Source organism: Hyperolius riggenbachi, chromosome 6 (genome assembly GCF_040937935.1).
Source record: "Hyperolius riggenbachi isolate aHypRig1 chromosome 6, aHypRig1.pri, whole genome shotgun sequence".
Taxonomy (NCBI): Eukaryota; Metazoa; Chordata; class Amphibia; order Anura; family Hyperoliidae; genus Hyperolius; species Hyperolius riggenbachi.
In genome coordinates, this window is record NC_090651.1 from 243,035,930 (window position 1) to 243,053,098 (window position 17,169).

Consider the following 17,169-nt stretch of genomic DNA (forward strand, 5'->3'; position numbering starts at 1 on the left):
GTATAATGTGTTTTGGGGTGTATTTTTACACATACCCATGCTGGGTGGGAGAAATATCTCTGTAAATGACAATTTTTTAATTTTTTTTACACACAATTGTCCATTTACAGAGTTATTTCTCCCACCCAGCATGGGTATGTGTAAAAATACACCACAAAACACATTATACTACTTCTCCCGAGTACGGCGATACCACATGTGTGGCACTTTTTTGCACCCTAACTGCGCTAAGGGGCCCAAAGTCCAATGAGTACCTTTAGGATTTCACAGGTCATTTTGCGACATTTGGTTTCAAGACTACTCCTCACGGTTTAGGGCCCCTAAAATGCCAGGGCAGTATAGGAACCCCACAAATGACCCCATTTTAGAAAGAAGACACCCCAAGGTATTCCGTTAGGAGTATGGTGAGTTCATAGAAGATTTTATTTTTTGTCACAAGTTAGCGGAACATGACACTTTGTGGAAAAAAACAATTAAAATCAATTTCCGCTAACTTGTGACAAAAAAATAAAATCTTCTATGAATTCCCCATACTCCTAACTGAATACCTTGGGGTGTCTTCTTTCTAAAATGGGGTCATTTGTGGGGTTCCTATACTGCCCTGGCATTTTAGGGGCCCTAAACCGTGAGGAGTAGTCTGGAAATCAAATTCCGCAAAATGACCTGTGAAATCCTAAAGGTACTCATTGGACTTTGGGCCCTTTAGCGCAGTTAGGGTGCAAAAAAGTGCCACACATGTGGTATTGCCGTACTCGGGAGAAGTAGTATAATGTGTTTTGGGGTGTATTTTTACACATACCCATGCTGGGTGGGAGAAATACCTCTGTAAATGACAATCTTTTGATTTTTTTACACACGATTGTCCATTTACAGAGTTATTTCTCCCACCCAGCATGGGTATGTGTAAAAATACACCCCAAAACACATTATACTACTTCTCCCGAGTACGGCAATACCACATGTGTGGCACTTTTTTGCACCCTAACTGCGGTAAAGGGCCCAAAGTCCAATGAGTACCTTTAGGATTTCACAGGTCATTTTGCGGAATTTGATTTTCAGACTACTCCTCACGGTTTAGGGCCCCTAAAATGCCAGGGCAGTATAGGAACCCCACAAATGACCCCATTTTAGAAAGAAGACACCCCAAGGTATTCCGTTAGGAGTATGGTGAGTTCATAGAAGATTTTATTTTTTGTCACAAGTTAGCGGAACATGACACTTTGTGGGAAAAAACAATTAAAATCAATTTCCGCTAACTTGTGACAAAAAAATAAAATCTTCTATGAACTTCCCATACTCCTAACTGAATACCTTGGGGTGTCTTCTTTCTAAAATGGGGTCATTTGTGGGGTTCCTATACTGCCCTGGCATTTTAGGGGCCCTAAACCGCGAGGAGTAGTCTGGAAATCAAATTCCGCAAAATGACCTGTGAAATCCTAAAGGTACTCATTGGACTTTGGGCCCTTTAGCGCAGTTAGGGTGCAAAAAAGTGCCACACATGTGGTATTGCCGTACTCGGGAGAAGTAGTATAATGTGTTTTGGGGTGTATTTTTACACATACCCATGCTGGGTGGGAGAAATAACTCTGTAAATGGACAATCGTGTGTAAAAAAATCAAAAGATTGTCATTTACAGAGGTATTTCTCCCACCCAGCATGGGTATGTGTAAAAATACACCACAAAACACATTATACTACTTCTCCCGAGTACGGCAATACCACATGTGTGGCACTTTTTTGCACCCTAACTGCGCTAAAGGGCCCAAAGTCCAATGAGTACCTTTAGGATTTCACAGGTCATTTTGCGACATTTGGTTTCAAGACTACTCCTCACGGTTTAGGGCCCCTAGAATGCCAGGGCAGTATAGGAACCCCACAAATGACCCCATTTTAGAAAGAAGACACCCCAAGGTATTCCGTTAGGAGTATGGTGAGTTCATAGAAGATTTTATTTTTTGTCACAAGTTAGCGGAACATGACACTTTGTGGAAAAAAACAATTAAAATCAATTTCTGCTAACTTGTGACAAAAAAATAAAATCTTCTATGAATTCCCCATACTCCTAACTGAATACCTTGGGGTGTCTTCTTTCTAAAATGGGGTCATTTGTGGGGTTCCTATACTGCCCTGGCATTTTAGGGGCCCTAAACCGTGAGGAGTAGTCTGGAAATCAAATTCCGCAAAATGACCTGTGAAATCCTAAAGGTACTCATTGGACTTTGGGCCCTTTAGCGCAATTAGGGTGCAAAAAAGTGCCACACATGTGGTATTGCCGTACTCGGGAGAAGTAGTATAATGTGTTTTGGGGTGTATTTTTACACATACCCATGCTGGGTGGGAGAAATAACTCTGTAAATGGACAATCGTGTGTAAAAAAATCAAAAGATTGTCATTTACAGAGGTATTTCTCCCACCCAGCATGGGTATGTGTAAAAATACACCACAAAACACATTATACTACTTCTCCCGAGTACGGCAATACCACATGTGTGGCACTTTTTTGCACCCTAACTGCGCTAAAGGGCCCAAAGTCCAATGAGTACCTTTAGGATTTCACAGGTCATTTTGCGACATTTGGTTTCAAGACTACTCCTCACGGTTTAGGGCCCCTAGAATGCCAGGGCAGTATAGGAACCCCACAAATGACCCCATTTTAGAAAGAAGACACCCCAAGGTATTCCGTTAGGAGTATGGTGAGTTCATAGAAGATTTTATTTTTTGTCACAAGTTAGCGGAACATGACACTTTGTGGAAAAAAACAATTAAAATCAATTTCTGCTAACTTGTGACAAAAAAATAAAATCTTCTATGAATTCCCCATACTCCTAACTGAATACCTTGGGGTGTCTTCTTTCTAAAATGGGGTCATTTGTGGGGTTCCTATACTGCCCTGGCATTTTAGGGGCCCTAAACCGTGAGGAGTAGTCTGGAAATCAAATTCCGCAAAATTACCTGTGAAATCCTAAAGGTACTCATTGGACTTTGGGCCCTTTAGCGCAGTTAGGGTGCAAAAAAGTGCCACACATGTGGTATCGCCGTACTCGGGAGAAGTAGTACAATGTGTTTTGGGGTGTATTTTTACACATACCCATGCTGGGTGGGAGAAATAACTCTGTAAATGGACAATTGTGTGTAAAAAAATCAAAAGATTGTCATTTACAGAGGTATTTCTCCCACCCAGCATAGGTATGTGTAAAAATACACCCCAAAACACATTATACTACTTCTCCCGAGTACGGCGATACCACATGTGTGGCACTTTTTTGCACCCTAACTGCGCTAAGGGGCCCAGAGTCCAATGAGTACCTTTAGGCTTTACAGGGGTGCTCAAAATTTAGCACCCCGCCCACTTGCCAGGACAGTTAACAAACCCCACAAATGACCCCATTTTGGAAAGAATACACGCTAAGGTATTCCATGAGGGCCATGGTGAGTTCATAGAAAATTTTATTTTTTGTCACAAGTTAGCGGAAAATGACATTTTGTGAAAAAAAAAAAAAAAACACAAAACCACAATTTCTGCTAACTTGTGACAAAAAAATAAAACATTCTATGAACTCACCATGCACCTCACGGAATACTTTGGGGTGTCCTCTTTCCAAAATGGCATCATTCGTGGGGTCTGTCCTGGCATTTTAGGGTCTCTGCAATCATTACATGTATGGCCAGTATTAGGAGTTTCTGCTATACTCCTTATATTGGGCATAAGGGTAATGCACTGTGGGCTGAAAGGAAAAATGAACGTCAAACAATCAATCAATGTGGATGCCAAAAAATTTTGAAAAAAAAAAAAAGAGGAGGAAGGCGTCTGCCAGGACATAGGAGCTGCCGCCCCAAAAATCCAAACCCACCAGCTCGTATGCCCTGGCAAACCTGATTTATCCATTCACACTGATCGATGTGGATGAACAAATCATTGCCAGAGTTCTTTTTTGATACAAAGTGTTTGCCAAAGCATATGAATCCCCAACACCACTCCTCGGCCCATATGCCTCGGCAAACGTATCTTTTTGACTGCGGAGGAGAAATCTCGTCCTGCAGCGCTACATGCACCGACTTGTGTGTAAGCTGACAGACGCGCAATGTTCTGTCAGGATGCACCATCAGTGCTGCAGCTGATTGGTCGGTCTGGATAGAAAAAAAGACAAAACAATACAAAAAGGAGGGGAAGGCGTCTGCCAGGACATAGGAGCTGCCGCCCCAAAAATCCAAACCCACCAGCTCGTATGCCCTGGCAAACCTGATTTATCCATTCACACTGATCGATGTGGATGAACAAATCATTGCCAGAGTTCTTTTTTGATACAAAGTGTTTGCCAAAGCATATGAATCCCCAACACCACTCCTCGGCCCATATGCCTCGGCAAACGTATCTTTTTGACTGCGGAGGAGAAATCTCGTCCTGCAGCGCTACATGCACCGACTTGTGTGTAAGCTGACAGACGCGCAATGTTCTGTCAGGATGCACCATCAGTGCTGCAGCTGATTGGTCGGTCTGGATAGAAAAAAAGACAAAACAATACAAAAAGGAGGGGAAGGCGTCTGCCAGGACATAGGAGCTGCCGCCCCAAAAATCCAAACCCACCAGCTCGTATGCCCTGGCAAACCTGATTTATCCATTCACACCGATCGATGTGGATGAACAAATCATTGCCAGAGTTCTTTTTTGATACAAAGTGTTTGCCAAAGCATATGAATCCCCAACACCACTCCTCGGCCCATATGCCTCGGCAAACGTATCTTTTTGACTGCGGAGGAGAAATCTCGTCCTGCAGCGCTGCATGCACCGACTTGTGTGTAAGCTGACAGACGCGCAACGTTCTGTCAGGATGCACCATCAGTACTGCAGCTGGTTAGTCGTTCGCTCGGTCCACCTGGAAGGTTATTGGATGGAAAAAGAGAAAAAAAAACCCAAAAAACAAGCAAGCAGCAAAGCAATTACTTCATTAACATTAATAACCTTTGAACTTTTTTAATAAAAAACTTAACATTGCAAACCAAACATTAACTTCTTTGCTTACCTGTTTTTTGTTTTTTTTTAACTTACCTCCCGAGGACAAACCTCTCCTCCCCCATGGAACAATGTGCGAAGTGCAAATCGCACAGAGTTGTGGCGAAATACATTCCGCAATTTGTCCCAAGTGAAAGGAGAGGTTTCTGGCAGCCCTGTGTATTAGGGTCTCTGGAAACCCGATGTTTGGTTTCACACTGCATATTGACATATCCGGTGGGTCGAGCCCGCCGCACCGTATCGTCCAAAACAGACCTTCAGGCAATACCACAAGAGTAGCATTCGGCCTAGTAATGAACTGCGTCGCCATAGACTAACATGACTTCCGCGCCGATCGATATTGCCACAGAAGCCACGCAGTAACGTAGGCATGCACTAGCGTTAAGTCAAGCACTTCCGGCGTAGGGGGGGACCGCAAAGTGTGACTTTTGCTAGGCATTTTGCCCTAACGCATCGCAGCAGTGTGAAATAGCACTGAGAGACCCTTGTGTGCCTACCGCTGTGTGTGGAGTTCCCTATTCTCTAATAGTGTACCTGCTCGTGGTACCTCTCAAAACACTCCCCTAGGCATAGGCCAGGCTGGTCAGGACAGGTGGGACAATAAACAGTGGTGTCACGCCTTATTCCAGCCCTGCTGCAGACACGACAGCGTTTTCTTCGGATTCGTTGACCTGGGGTAGTCGGAATTGGATAGGCGTAATGCCTTCCATGTAGCCGGCTAGTTGCATCTTGGGGTTGGGCCACGGCACCTCCTGGATACAGGAGTTCCATCACGATCTGTTTATTAAATTGAATAAACGAGCCAGTTCTCCCAGCCTTACTGTAGAGAACAAAGCTGTTGTAAATTGCCAATTGAATGAGGTAAAAAGACACTTTTTTATACCAGCGTCTTGTTTTTCGAGCAACTAAATAGGGCGCTAACCTCTGGTCATTGAAGTCCACCCCTCCCATGTTAGTATTATACTCGTGGACGACAAGGGGTTTTTCAATGACCTTAGTTCGCCGTTGAATTTCAACTGTCGTGTCTGCGTGAATGGTGGACAGGAAGTAAACCTCCCTCTTGTCCTTCCATTTCACCGCGAGCAGGTCGTCAGCACACAAGGCGGCCCTCTGCCCCCGTTGAAGTTTGGTGGTAATGAGCCGTTGGGGGAAGCCCCGGCGACTAGGCCGCACGGTGCCACAGCATCGGATTTTTTCTATTTTTAAGTGCTGAAAGAGGGCCACACTTGTGTAATAATTGTCCACAAAAAGATGGTACCCCTTCTGGAACAAGGGTGACACCAAGTCCCACACAACCTTTCCACTGCTCCCCAGGTAGTCAGGGCATCCGACCGGCTCCAATTTTGAGTCTTTTCCCTCATAGACCCTAAAATAAGATGTATAGCCTGTGGCCCTTTCACAGAGCTTATACAGTTTCACCCCATACCGGGCGCGCTTGTTTGGGATGTACTGTTTGATGCGAAGGCGCCCGGTAAAGCGTATGAGGGACTCGTCTACGCAGATGTCCTGGTCAGGGGTATAAGCATCTGCAAATCTGGATGACAGGTGGTCTATGAGGGGTCGAATTTTGTGGAGCCGGTCAAAAGCAGGGTGGTCACTTCGATGACAGGTTTCGTTGTCATTGAAGTGCAGGAAGCTCAGGATGTTCTCAAATCGTGTCCTGGACATGGCAGCAGAGTACAGGGGAACATGATGTGCTGGGTCCGTAGACCAATAAGACCGCAACACATTCTGCTTTACTAGTCCCGTGTGAAGGAGAAGGCCCAAAAAAATTTTCATTTCGGAAACTTGGACTGGTTTCCACCGAAAAGGCTGGGCAAGGTACTTTTCTGGATTGGCGGTTATATATTGTGTGGCCTTACGGTTGGTCTCTGCCACAATTAAGTCCAAGAGATCCTGGGTGAAGAACAGATAGAAAAAGTCTAGGGCCGATCCTAGATTATCTGTCTCCACCTGGACTCCAGACTGGGCGGTGAAAGGGGGAAGTACGGGTGCGGCGGAATCAGGGGATTGCCAATTTGGGTTTGCCAGCACCTCTGGTAAATTAGGGGTAGTACGGGCCCGTCTTCTTGGTGGCTGCGACTGGGATCTTACTGCACGTGCCACCGAACCAGTTTCAACTTCCATGCTGGTGCTCGCCACTTCACCAGGGTCTACGGAAGTACTGGTGCTAGGTCCAGGAGATGTTGTGCTGCTGGTGCCTGCCCCACTATGAAATCTCAGACCAGCACGAACACCACTCTGCTGCCCTTGAGGCTGATCCTGCGCCACCTGCGGTCCAACAACATGGGGTGTGGTACGCCTGGCTTTAGCCGGGACCTCAACCTCGTCATCACTATCGGTCAGTGAGCCACTGCTCAATTCAGGTTCAAACTCTGACCCGGAAGATTCTTCGAATGAGGCGTCCCAATCGTCCTCATCCGACTGGGCCATGTACCTGAGAACCTCATCATCGGAATACCCCTTTCTTGCCATGGTGGGCTGCTAAATTTAGGGGGTATTCCTCTGAGACTACGCAGAAAAAAGAGCACCTACCTAGCAAAAGGGAGTATTTGAGAGGTAGAAAGCTGTGCTCACTGAGTTTTGATAAAAAAAATAAATCAAAACTGAGGTTTACAGTGCCACAGCTATTGTACAGTGTTTTTTGCAGTGATCAGAAAAAAAATTCTGTCACTGCGGTGGGGCGGGCTGAACGCAAGTGCAGGCGAACGATCAGGCCTGATCGGGCAAACACTGCGTTTTTTTTTGTGGATCCTAGTGACCCTAATAGATCTGACTGCGATCAGTAATGATCACTTACAGATACTATATAGTACCAATGTTGATTAGCGACAGTGATGACGCTAATTAGTGACTGTGGTGCAGTGGGCTGAGCACTAACTGACACTTACAAAGGGGCCTAGCTAACTGGCCTAACTGCTAACACTAGTGATACTAAAAAAGTGACAGTTTTCACTGTTTTTAGATCACTTGGATAGTGACAGGGGGGTGGTGGCGAGTGGGGAATCGGAGGCAATCAGAAACAATCACAGGACAATCAAAGGCAATCACAGGGCAATCGCAGGCCAATCACAGGGCACTCAATTCCCGGGACAATCAAAGTCAATCACAGGGCAATCAAACCAATCACGACACAATCAAAGCCGATCACAGGCCAATCAAAGCAAATCACAGGCCAATCACAGGCCAATCACAGGGCAATCAAACCAATCACGACACAATCAAAGCCGATCACAGGCCAATCACAGGGCAATCACAGGGCAATCAAAGCCGATCACGGGACAATCAAAGCCGATCACGGGACAATCAAAGCCGATCACGGGACAATCAAAGACGATCACAGGCCAATCAAAGGGCAATCACGGGACAATCAAAAAAAATCACGGGACAATCAAATACAATTACAGCACAATGAAATTGAATGTCAGCACAATGAAATTGAATGTCAGCACAATCAAATACAATTGCAGCACAATCAAATACAATGCACTGGGAAGGTGATTGGGGGGGGGGGGCTGAGGGCGATCTAAGGGTGTGGGGGGTTGATTAGGTGCCCGCACGGGGCAGACTGGGTCCTGATCTGGTGGGTGGCAGACACAGGGGGTGACGATAGGAGATCAGTGAGGGATTACAGGGGAGAATAGATGTAAACAATGCACTGGGGAGGTTATCAGGAGGGGGGGGTCTGAGGGCAATCTGAGGGTCTGGGTGGGTGATCAGGTGCCCCCAAGGGACAGTTTAGGGTCTGCGCTGATGGGTGGTGGTGACAAGGGGTGATAGACAGGTGATAGATGGGTGATAGACAGGTGATCAGTGGGTAAGGCAGCTATATAGCTGTATACACTATACAGGGGGGTGGTCTGGGAGGGGGGTCTGGGGGGGATCTGAGGGTAGGGGGGGTGATCAGGGGACCCTAGGGGGCAGTTAGGGACCTAACCTAGGGGATAGCGTCCCTAGATAGTGACAGGGAGTGATTGATGGGTTTTATGGGGGTGCTTGGGTGCAAAATGTGGTGTGCTGGGGTGAGCAGGGGGGGTTCTGAGGGCTGGGGTGGGCGATCGGGTGGTCTGTGTGGGTAAAAACGGGTGTTGATATGCTCACAGTAAGGGCTGCCGTCCTCTCTGATGGTCGCACGACGAGTGACCATCAGCGGAGGAGGCAGCCAGTATAATACACTTTGTTACAATAACAAAGTGTATTATACTCCTCTGGCCGGATCGCCGCATTTGAAACCCGCCGGCGCTGCTAATTGGCCGGCGGGTTTCCGTGCAGAGTGGGCGGAGCCTATTGCCGGCGGCGATCGCGTCATTGATGACGCGATCGCCGCACAGCCACCGCTGATGCCGCCCCCGCCGATGGGCGTATTGCGGTCGTTTGGGCCCGGACTTTGCCGCCGCCCATCGGCTGGGGGCGGTCGTTAAGTGGTTAACAGACTTCATGTGCATATCTGGCAATCATCTGCAGATCTGAAAATCCATCCTGGTGGATCTGATCTGCAGATTATTGTCTGTTAAACAAGGTGTTTATGAGGATCTGCAGATATAGACTATGAATGCATTTTGCAGGAATGGATCTTTTGCAGGAACAGATCTTTTGCAGATAATGATCTTTTGAGTGTCTACGGGCATCTTTGTGTGCAGCATCCTGCAAATATTTTATTTGATGGGGAGTGCAGCTCCATAGAATAGACTGTGTAGAGTATGGCTCTCATACTACATGGAATGGGGTAAAATTGGTCTGTGATCTTGCCTTTTCCAAAGACTTTTATCTCAAGTGTGTATGAAGCATTAAGCTGTGTGTACATGATACAATTTTCCCATCAGATCGACAGGAAATGTCAGCTCTGCTTCCGATGGAGAAATTGATCGATTTTGAGTTCAGTGCTGCACAAAAATTGATCGCTTTCAGCCCTGGCTGGAAATCAAGTGACAGGACATTTCTCATCTATCTGATGTGAAAATTGCATTGTGTGTACCAGGCATTGGATGTCAACATAGGCTTTCAGTGGTAATGCATTTTTGTATCATGAAAAAAGAGTGAAAAAGGAAAACTGTGAAAAAGTGGCTTACATGTTTTTATCTATGAAGCATTTTGATTGAGCTACATTGGTCATGCTGTATTTTAATAAACTATAGTATATTTTAATAGATTAGACATTATATTTAAAGTATACCTTAGCTTTCAATAGATTTTAAAACTGGGGGAGCAGGCATGTTTAGCAAGCTATCCTGATGCCCACTGCTCCCCTGTTCTTCTTCTTCCAGCCCCGTTATGCTGTAATCGCAAAGTCACTTCCTGGTTGGGAGGGACGGCGAGCAGTGCGCAGTCACCGGCCGGTGACACGTGTCCTTGGTCGTGCGCCCGGGATTGCTCTGAGCATGAGCACTACGTAGTTGTGACATCACAAGTTACGCTTCATACATATAAAGTTTTCTCATGTACAAAATATACAGTACTTCAATGTATTCACTTGTTACAGAATTGTATTCATTATTGTATGTAGTTTTAAAACACATTAAAAGCAATATTGAAAACAAACAAAAAACATTGGTCCTTATGCACTAAGTAGCGTTGATATAGTGTTGCTACGGTAACACGCGTTACTAACACCTGTTACCACAGCAGCACTAATAGCATAACTCATGGTGCACTGCTGCGGTAATACCGGTAATGTTGCTGTACGCTGTCTCTGCACGGCAATAGTATCGTTATTTAGTGCATCTGGCATATTGTTGCTGCAATATGTCCAAATTAATAGTTATCCGAAAGTAAGTCATGTATCCACGTTTCACTATGTTTAACACAAGACTCAACTTACAGGCAAATTCAGTTTTCAAACAATCTCCCGGAACGGGACCTGCAGTTTTTTTATGCATTAACAATTTATTGACATAAAGTTTACATGCTCCTTGCATGTTTGTGCTTTCTACAATTTAAAGTGTACCTGAGAGCACAAGATAAAAATATTTTATACTCACCCGGGGTTTCCACCAGCCCCATGAGCACGGATGCATCCCTCGTCCTCTCGAGTGCCTCCGTTACTGGCTCTGCCACGCCAGTTGGGCCCTTCCGCGCATGCGCAGAAGAGCCCACTGGCTCAACAGAGCAGGATTACCGGGTCTGATTGCGGCTGTACAGAGGCACCCAAGAGGACGATGAGGGACGCATCTGTGCTCATGGGCCTGTAGGAAGCCCCGGGTGCGTATAAAATGTTTTGTTATGAGATCTCAAGTTTCCTTTAAAATATTTAAATATGTCAACAAAATGTTTGCTTTTGTAAGTATAATAAGGGCTAATAAAGTTTGCAAGTACTGTACATATGAAATATGAATATATGTAAGCAGTTTGTGGATTCCTGTAAAAGACTGTGAAATATCTTGGCTTTGCATACCGGTATGTTGTGGAGGCCCGTAGTGACGTTCCATTGCTTTATTTTTTTCCAGGATGTGAGTGACGTCTTTAATGCTGTGCAGTCAATGGACACAGACAGGTTCTCCAAGATCTCAATTTTAACTCGCCGGACAATTTTCTATTAGAAATGAGTGTTCAGGTAACTCAACTTCTAGTAATATGTTGATAAGCAGTGATCCCCCAAAGAGCATCTAACCAGATACCTGGCTGAGATGACAGGCTACTCAGTTAAGGTGCCATACCAGATCGACCATCAGATAGAACCCTCTCTGATTGAATCGGATCAGAGAAGGATCTGTTGCCTGCCCACACACTACACACTGATTTCCAAAAGATTTTAGCATGTCAGTTGTCCAAGCACCCTGCCGCCTACAAGGCAGCCCCCTCAAGTCTCTGTTCTCCCCTCCCCCCATTCCTGTGGCAAGAGTGTTGAAGGGTCAATTGTCACGCCAGCGCAAATTCTCTCCTCCCCGGTGTCCGGTGTGTTTTGAAGTGCTTGTACCATGTGACGCAAGCACAGGTACTAACGTCACTGATGCGGTGGTGTCACATGGTACACGCGCTCGCAGGGACAATTCTAGAAGACATCGGACACCAGAGGAGGATGCAAGATGCAGCAGCAAGACAGGTGAACATGTGGCACTCATCACGGTGGGGGTCAGTAATCCGAAAAATTGAGCAATCATTGCTGCCGCGCACCCAGAACTCCATTTTGTCTCTTGATCTAAATGATCAATTGGGTGGCCATGTTGAGGATATCTGACAAATTCGTAGAACAGTATGATCGAATCGGGCGGATATTAATGCTGAAAATCAAGTGATCTATGGACACACTTATTGTGGCAGCCAGTAGATCTGCTTTCTTGCCTCCTGAAGTCTTCCTGGTCCCTTTTCGTCATCCTGCACTCCGCTGCTCCTCCACTGCCCCCCTCCAACGATAGATGCACAGCCCCGTGCCGCATGGCTCCTTCAGTAAGCAAAAATTTCTGCTGCGCATGCGCAGAACGCTCCCAGCAGTAGGAGCGTGATAGAGGATGCGCGTGGCCGGGTAACTGAGGGGGGCAAGGGAGGAACAGCTGAGCACGGAATCACATTGAGGGAGCAGGTGGACTTTAGGGAGCTGAAAAAGGCCCAGGTAAGTAAGTGGGCAACATTTTTCCACTTAAGGTCCACTTTAAGACTTAGGTTAAGTTCACAGTGGGACGTTAAAGTCGCGCGTTAAAACAGCATTTAATGCAGAATACCTCACTGCAATGAAAAATCAATGCCCTGTTCACAGTGCACACGTTGCGTTGGTGTCTAACACTGCACGTTAAGTAAAAGTACTGCATGCAGTGCGTTATACACGTTATTAGCTGCGTTGGACTGTTTGCACATGCTCAGTAATGACTTGGAAGCATACTTTTCATTGACTGTATTTTTTACTGTATCTGCTGTATGCGACGGTAATGCTGCTTTGCCTCTTTTTGGGCGCGTTACGTTGTAAGCTTGCAGTGCGGCTTTAACGTGGCATCAAAACGCAACGTCCCACTGTGAATATAGCCTTAAAGCGTATAGAGTGCACTCAGTATTTTACACTGGTCCTGATTATAATTGCTACCTCCTGGCATTGACTGGACTCAGTTTCTTGGGGGTAAGTCAGTTCATCCTATCAGTATGTTTTTGGTATGTGGAAGGCAACTTGTGTGCCCAGAGGAAGCCCACACAAACAGTAACCATGCAGATAGGCAGGGAATTAAACAAGGGATTTTGCAAGGCAGGAATACTGGCCTCTATGCCCCAGTCACTGGCACTTCACATATACAGTGTGACATTTTCTCCTATGCTGTTTTCAGGGCCCGATCATCTTCCAGGATGTCACCGCATCCTTCACTGAGGAGCATTGGGTACGTCTGGAAGACTGGCAGAAAGATGTTTATGAGCGCGTGATGAAGGAAATACATGAAGCAGTAATAGCACTTGGTGAGCCAGAATTTGCTGAGACGTGTCATAGTATATTATATGGCGCTTTTGCCAGACAATCTTGCCTACATAATCGATGTACTATTCCAACAGGTTATACCATTGTTAATCCAAACATTGTAATCAACATTAAGAGAGGAGGTGAATCTTTTATTCGCGTTGAGAGTGGGGCTGAGACAAGCAGGGCTGCTACAGCTGCAGGTAAGCGTCTTAAGCTGGAAGAGTTGCTGTACGACCGTGTCATCTGTTTTACAGGTCTGTATGTTACATCCACTTAACATTTACCATTATTAAAGAGAACTTGCATATGGATTGTTTACAGTGATTGATTGATTGATTGTATGTGTGAGTAGATGGGGAGGGGGGGTTGGGGTATATTTCTGCTTTGCTGTATTACTATACAAATAATGTAGAAAGGTGTCTGATCTATTGCATGGGCTAGACCAGGTTTGAAGAGGAGCAATGATCATACTGAAACGTCACAGTTTGGATTAGTCTTTCTTTTACTTGAATAAAAGAGCATATTACACTGATGGTGCCAGTCTACTTCTGTTTGCACTAATTATGGTCCAGAGTGCTACAGGACCTACCAAGACTGCAGCATCCCTCTTTCCTACTAGAAAACATAAGTACATTTGTAAATAAATTGAGTGCTGGCCATGTGTCTATTCAAGTCTGCATGCAGCATGTTAGACAAAGCCTGCATGCAGCGAGTTAGAATAAGGCATTCAGTTACAATGCAGCATGGGAATAGGCCCGTAGAATTGTATGGGCAGTAAGTTGACATGCAGAATTATTCTGCAATGTAACTGACCACTGTGAACAGGGCCTAAGGGAGAGCACGCAAGCAGGAAGTTACATATAGGTAATGTGCATAGTGAAGGCTTTCAAGGTTGTCATCGGACCTGGCAAAGGTAAATCAATATTGTTCCTCCCCTTAGCTCGGAATATCTTCTCACTGACAATACACTAAGGTTCCCTTTTAGTAAAATTTCCACTTTTTGACCATAATAAAAAGTATTGAGTACATGGGGTATGCTTAAAACTTGTTATAGATGAGCTAAGAAAGAGGGACACTTTAAGACCTCTAGCCACACCCCTAGTCATGCATATCACAAAGAATTCATATGCAAAGGTGGTTGTTTTAGCTTTCAAACCACACTGGTTCTAAATATCATCATTTTTCTTTCATATTGACATGTAAAAGTAAGAAAAATATAAGGATGAAAATTAAGTTTATAGTTAATTTTTTTTTAACTTTTAGGAGAAAAATATACAAATAGTTATATAGATCTGTACATCAGTCCTGAAAGAGGGACACATGAGGAAGAAAGCAGGACAGAGGGATTTGGTTCCCAAAGAGAGATTGTCCTCCCGAAAAAGGGACAGTTGGGAGCTATGATTTTAATATCAGCAGCTAGTGCTTAATGAGGGATTGTCAGCCACAAAATCAAATTCCATTTACCCCCTGCTCTGTGTTTATAATGCAGCCTGCAACCTAACCCTGCATTGCAAGCCCTCCAATCTAATCAGAAATGTTTCTGCTGTAATAAATCTTATCTTGTCAGACTGGCTCTATTTGGTACTTTGCCCACCAGGAGGAAGCTTATCATCTTTCATCCCACATTCCTGCTCCTCGCTGATTGACTGAGGGCAGTTCAGTGTGAAGCTGCTGAAATCTGATCTATGCTGTGCTTACACAGTGTTCTCCCCAGAATTTTTTTCCAGCCGGGTGGCATGAAAAAGTAGCCGGGTGGGAAATTATGGTCACGATGGGTGGGGAAAGAGGGTGATGTCTGCTACTACTAGGTGAGAATGGACAGGGAGGATCATGCTGGGGAGAAGAGTAGGTGGAGCACGCTGGTTGTTACCTGGTGAGGTAATCATGCTAGGCATTTCCGATAGGGAGAGAGGATTACACTAAGTGATGCTAATGGAGAAAGGCATCTTGCACTGAATGTTTTGATGTGCAATCCGATAAAGTGCTGCCAAAGCCGGATTCATACCAGAAAGGGGCTGTAGACAGGGTGACTAATTTAGGCCCAAAACCACACATCCCCACAGACTGTTTTGTTATCTAACTCAAAAAGTCTCACAATAGTTTTGGCTGTCATAGCAGTAGCAAACCCAGTGTAGACATGCTTGTTGTTTGTCTATGCTAAACAGCATGCACTACAAAGGAAAATAAAAGTGCTTGGGGGTTTCTGCTGTGGCTTCTCCCCTTAAAAATCAAGCACTAGTAAACAAACATACATACTGTATACAGGAAATACAGTATATAGAGAGGAGGGTTCAGTAGAAGAAGTGAATATAAGGAATAGGTGTGAGTGTCTGGGAGGGAGATAGATTCTTTGAGGGACAGAGAGAGTGTGTGAAAACGACTGGGAAAGGGGAAAGAAAAACAGAGGGAGAAAGTGTGTGAGAGAGAAATGTATAAGAGGGAGACAGACTAATGCAGGAAAGAAAATGTTTGTGAGTGGACAGCACACTGCAGGAAGTCTGCAGACTGATGTCCAGGACAGCCAGCTATGTAACCTCTCCGGGCAGAGCAGTGGGGGAAGGGAAGCAGTAGTTGCTGTAAAGTTGTTTAATACCTGTCTCGGTAGCACAGAGACGGCAGCTGACAGTCATCAAAAGGATTCCCTTGCTGGGGGACCATTACTGCTATCAGATAGCCATCTGCCCTGCTGCTGCTCTCCCCAGAATGAACAAGCGCTGCTCCACGCTGTTCTCTGTGCTGTGACCTCTGATCGGGGGAGGCTGGGGAACGTGCTGGGAAATGTCCTGCATGATGGGAAGACAGGAGGAGGAGAGCCGTTCTCTGCACTACTCACTCAGGCAGATCAGTGAGTGAGTGACTCATCAGAGGGAACACAGTAAGCCCACGTCCTCAGTTCTTTCTCTGTGTGCTCCTCCTTCAAAGCTCCCGCGGTCTGGCTTGTAATGTCAGGAGCTGAGGAGGAGGGCGGAGATTGTGTCAGAGTGACAGCGGCCAGCTCCAATGCCACAGCCGCTGAGCACTGTGCTGGACGAGTGTGGAGAACGGCAAACACGCTGCTGACAGGGAGTAGTGATCACAGCAGCCGGGCGGGGACTGACCACCAGCCGGGCGCTCCGCCCAGTTAAAAGGCTCTGGGGAGAACACTGCTTACATGTTTACAAGGCAAGCTAGATATGATAGTGCAGTTTCTGAGAAAAAAATAAAGATTAAGGGAGGAAAATGCCAGGCACAGATGCCTGTAGTAAAGATGATTACCTGCAGGCTGATTATGGATCACACAATATGAACAAATTGCATGGAGAATATCAATCATTTCTCAATCTTTATTTTTTAACTTCTCACTTTTCAATGTATTGCTTTATTCTTTCCCCCTTTTAGCTTAAGTTCCTCTTTAAATATTTGTAGATGAGACATTTGTATACAATACAATACAATAACATTTCTATAGCGCTTTTCTCCCATAGGACTCAAAGCGCTTAGGCTCTCTCAGATTCAGTAATTAGTAGGATGAAGTATTCACACAACAAAAGTTATATTTCTGCAAATGCCAGACTGAACAGGTGGGTTTTCAGTCTGGATTTAAACACGTCCAGGGATGGGGCTGTCCTGATCTGGTGAGGTAAGGAGTTCCAAAACGTAGGGGCAGCATGACAGAAGGCTCTGGGACCAAAAGTTTCCAAGTGGACTCTGGGTATGACTAAATTATTAGAACCTGTGGATCTGAGAATGCGGGGATTGCTACGCAGCTGTAGCATATCTTTCATGTATCCAGGGCCTAGATTAT

General features: G+C 45.4%; 1 protein-coding gene across 1 annotated transcript in view; it reads left to right on the plus strand.

The window, feature by feature from the left end:
* The window catches only part of LOC137521405 (uncharacterized), a 40,584-nt gene that overhangs the window by 3,275 nt on the left and 20,140 nt on the right, over positions 1-17,169 (plus strand). Inside the window, exons 2-4 of the mRNA XM_068240593.1 lie at positions 11,455-11,561; positions 13,258-13,384; positions 13,478-13,585. Of these exons, the coding sequence (XP_068096694.1) occupies positions 11,550-11,561; positions 13,258-13,384; positions 13,478-13,585 (247 nt within the window). The 5' untranslated portion in view covers positions 11,455-11,549. The remainder of the gene's footprint in view (positions 1-11,454; positions 11,562-13,257; positions 13,385-13,477; positions 13,586-17,169) is intronic.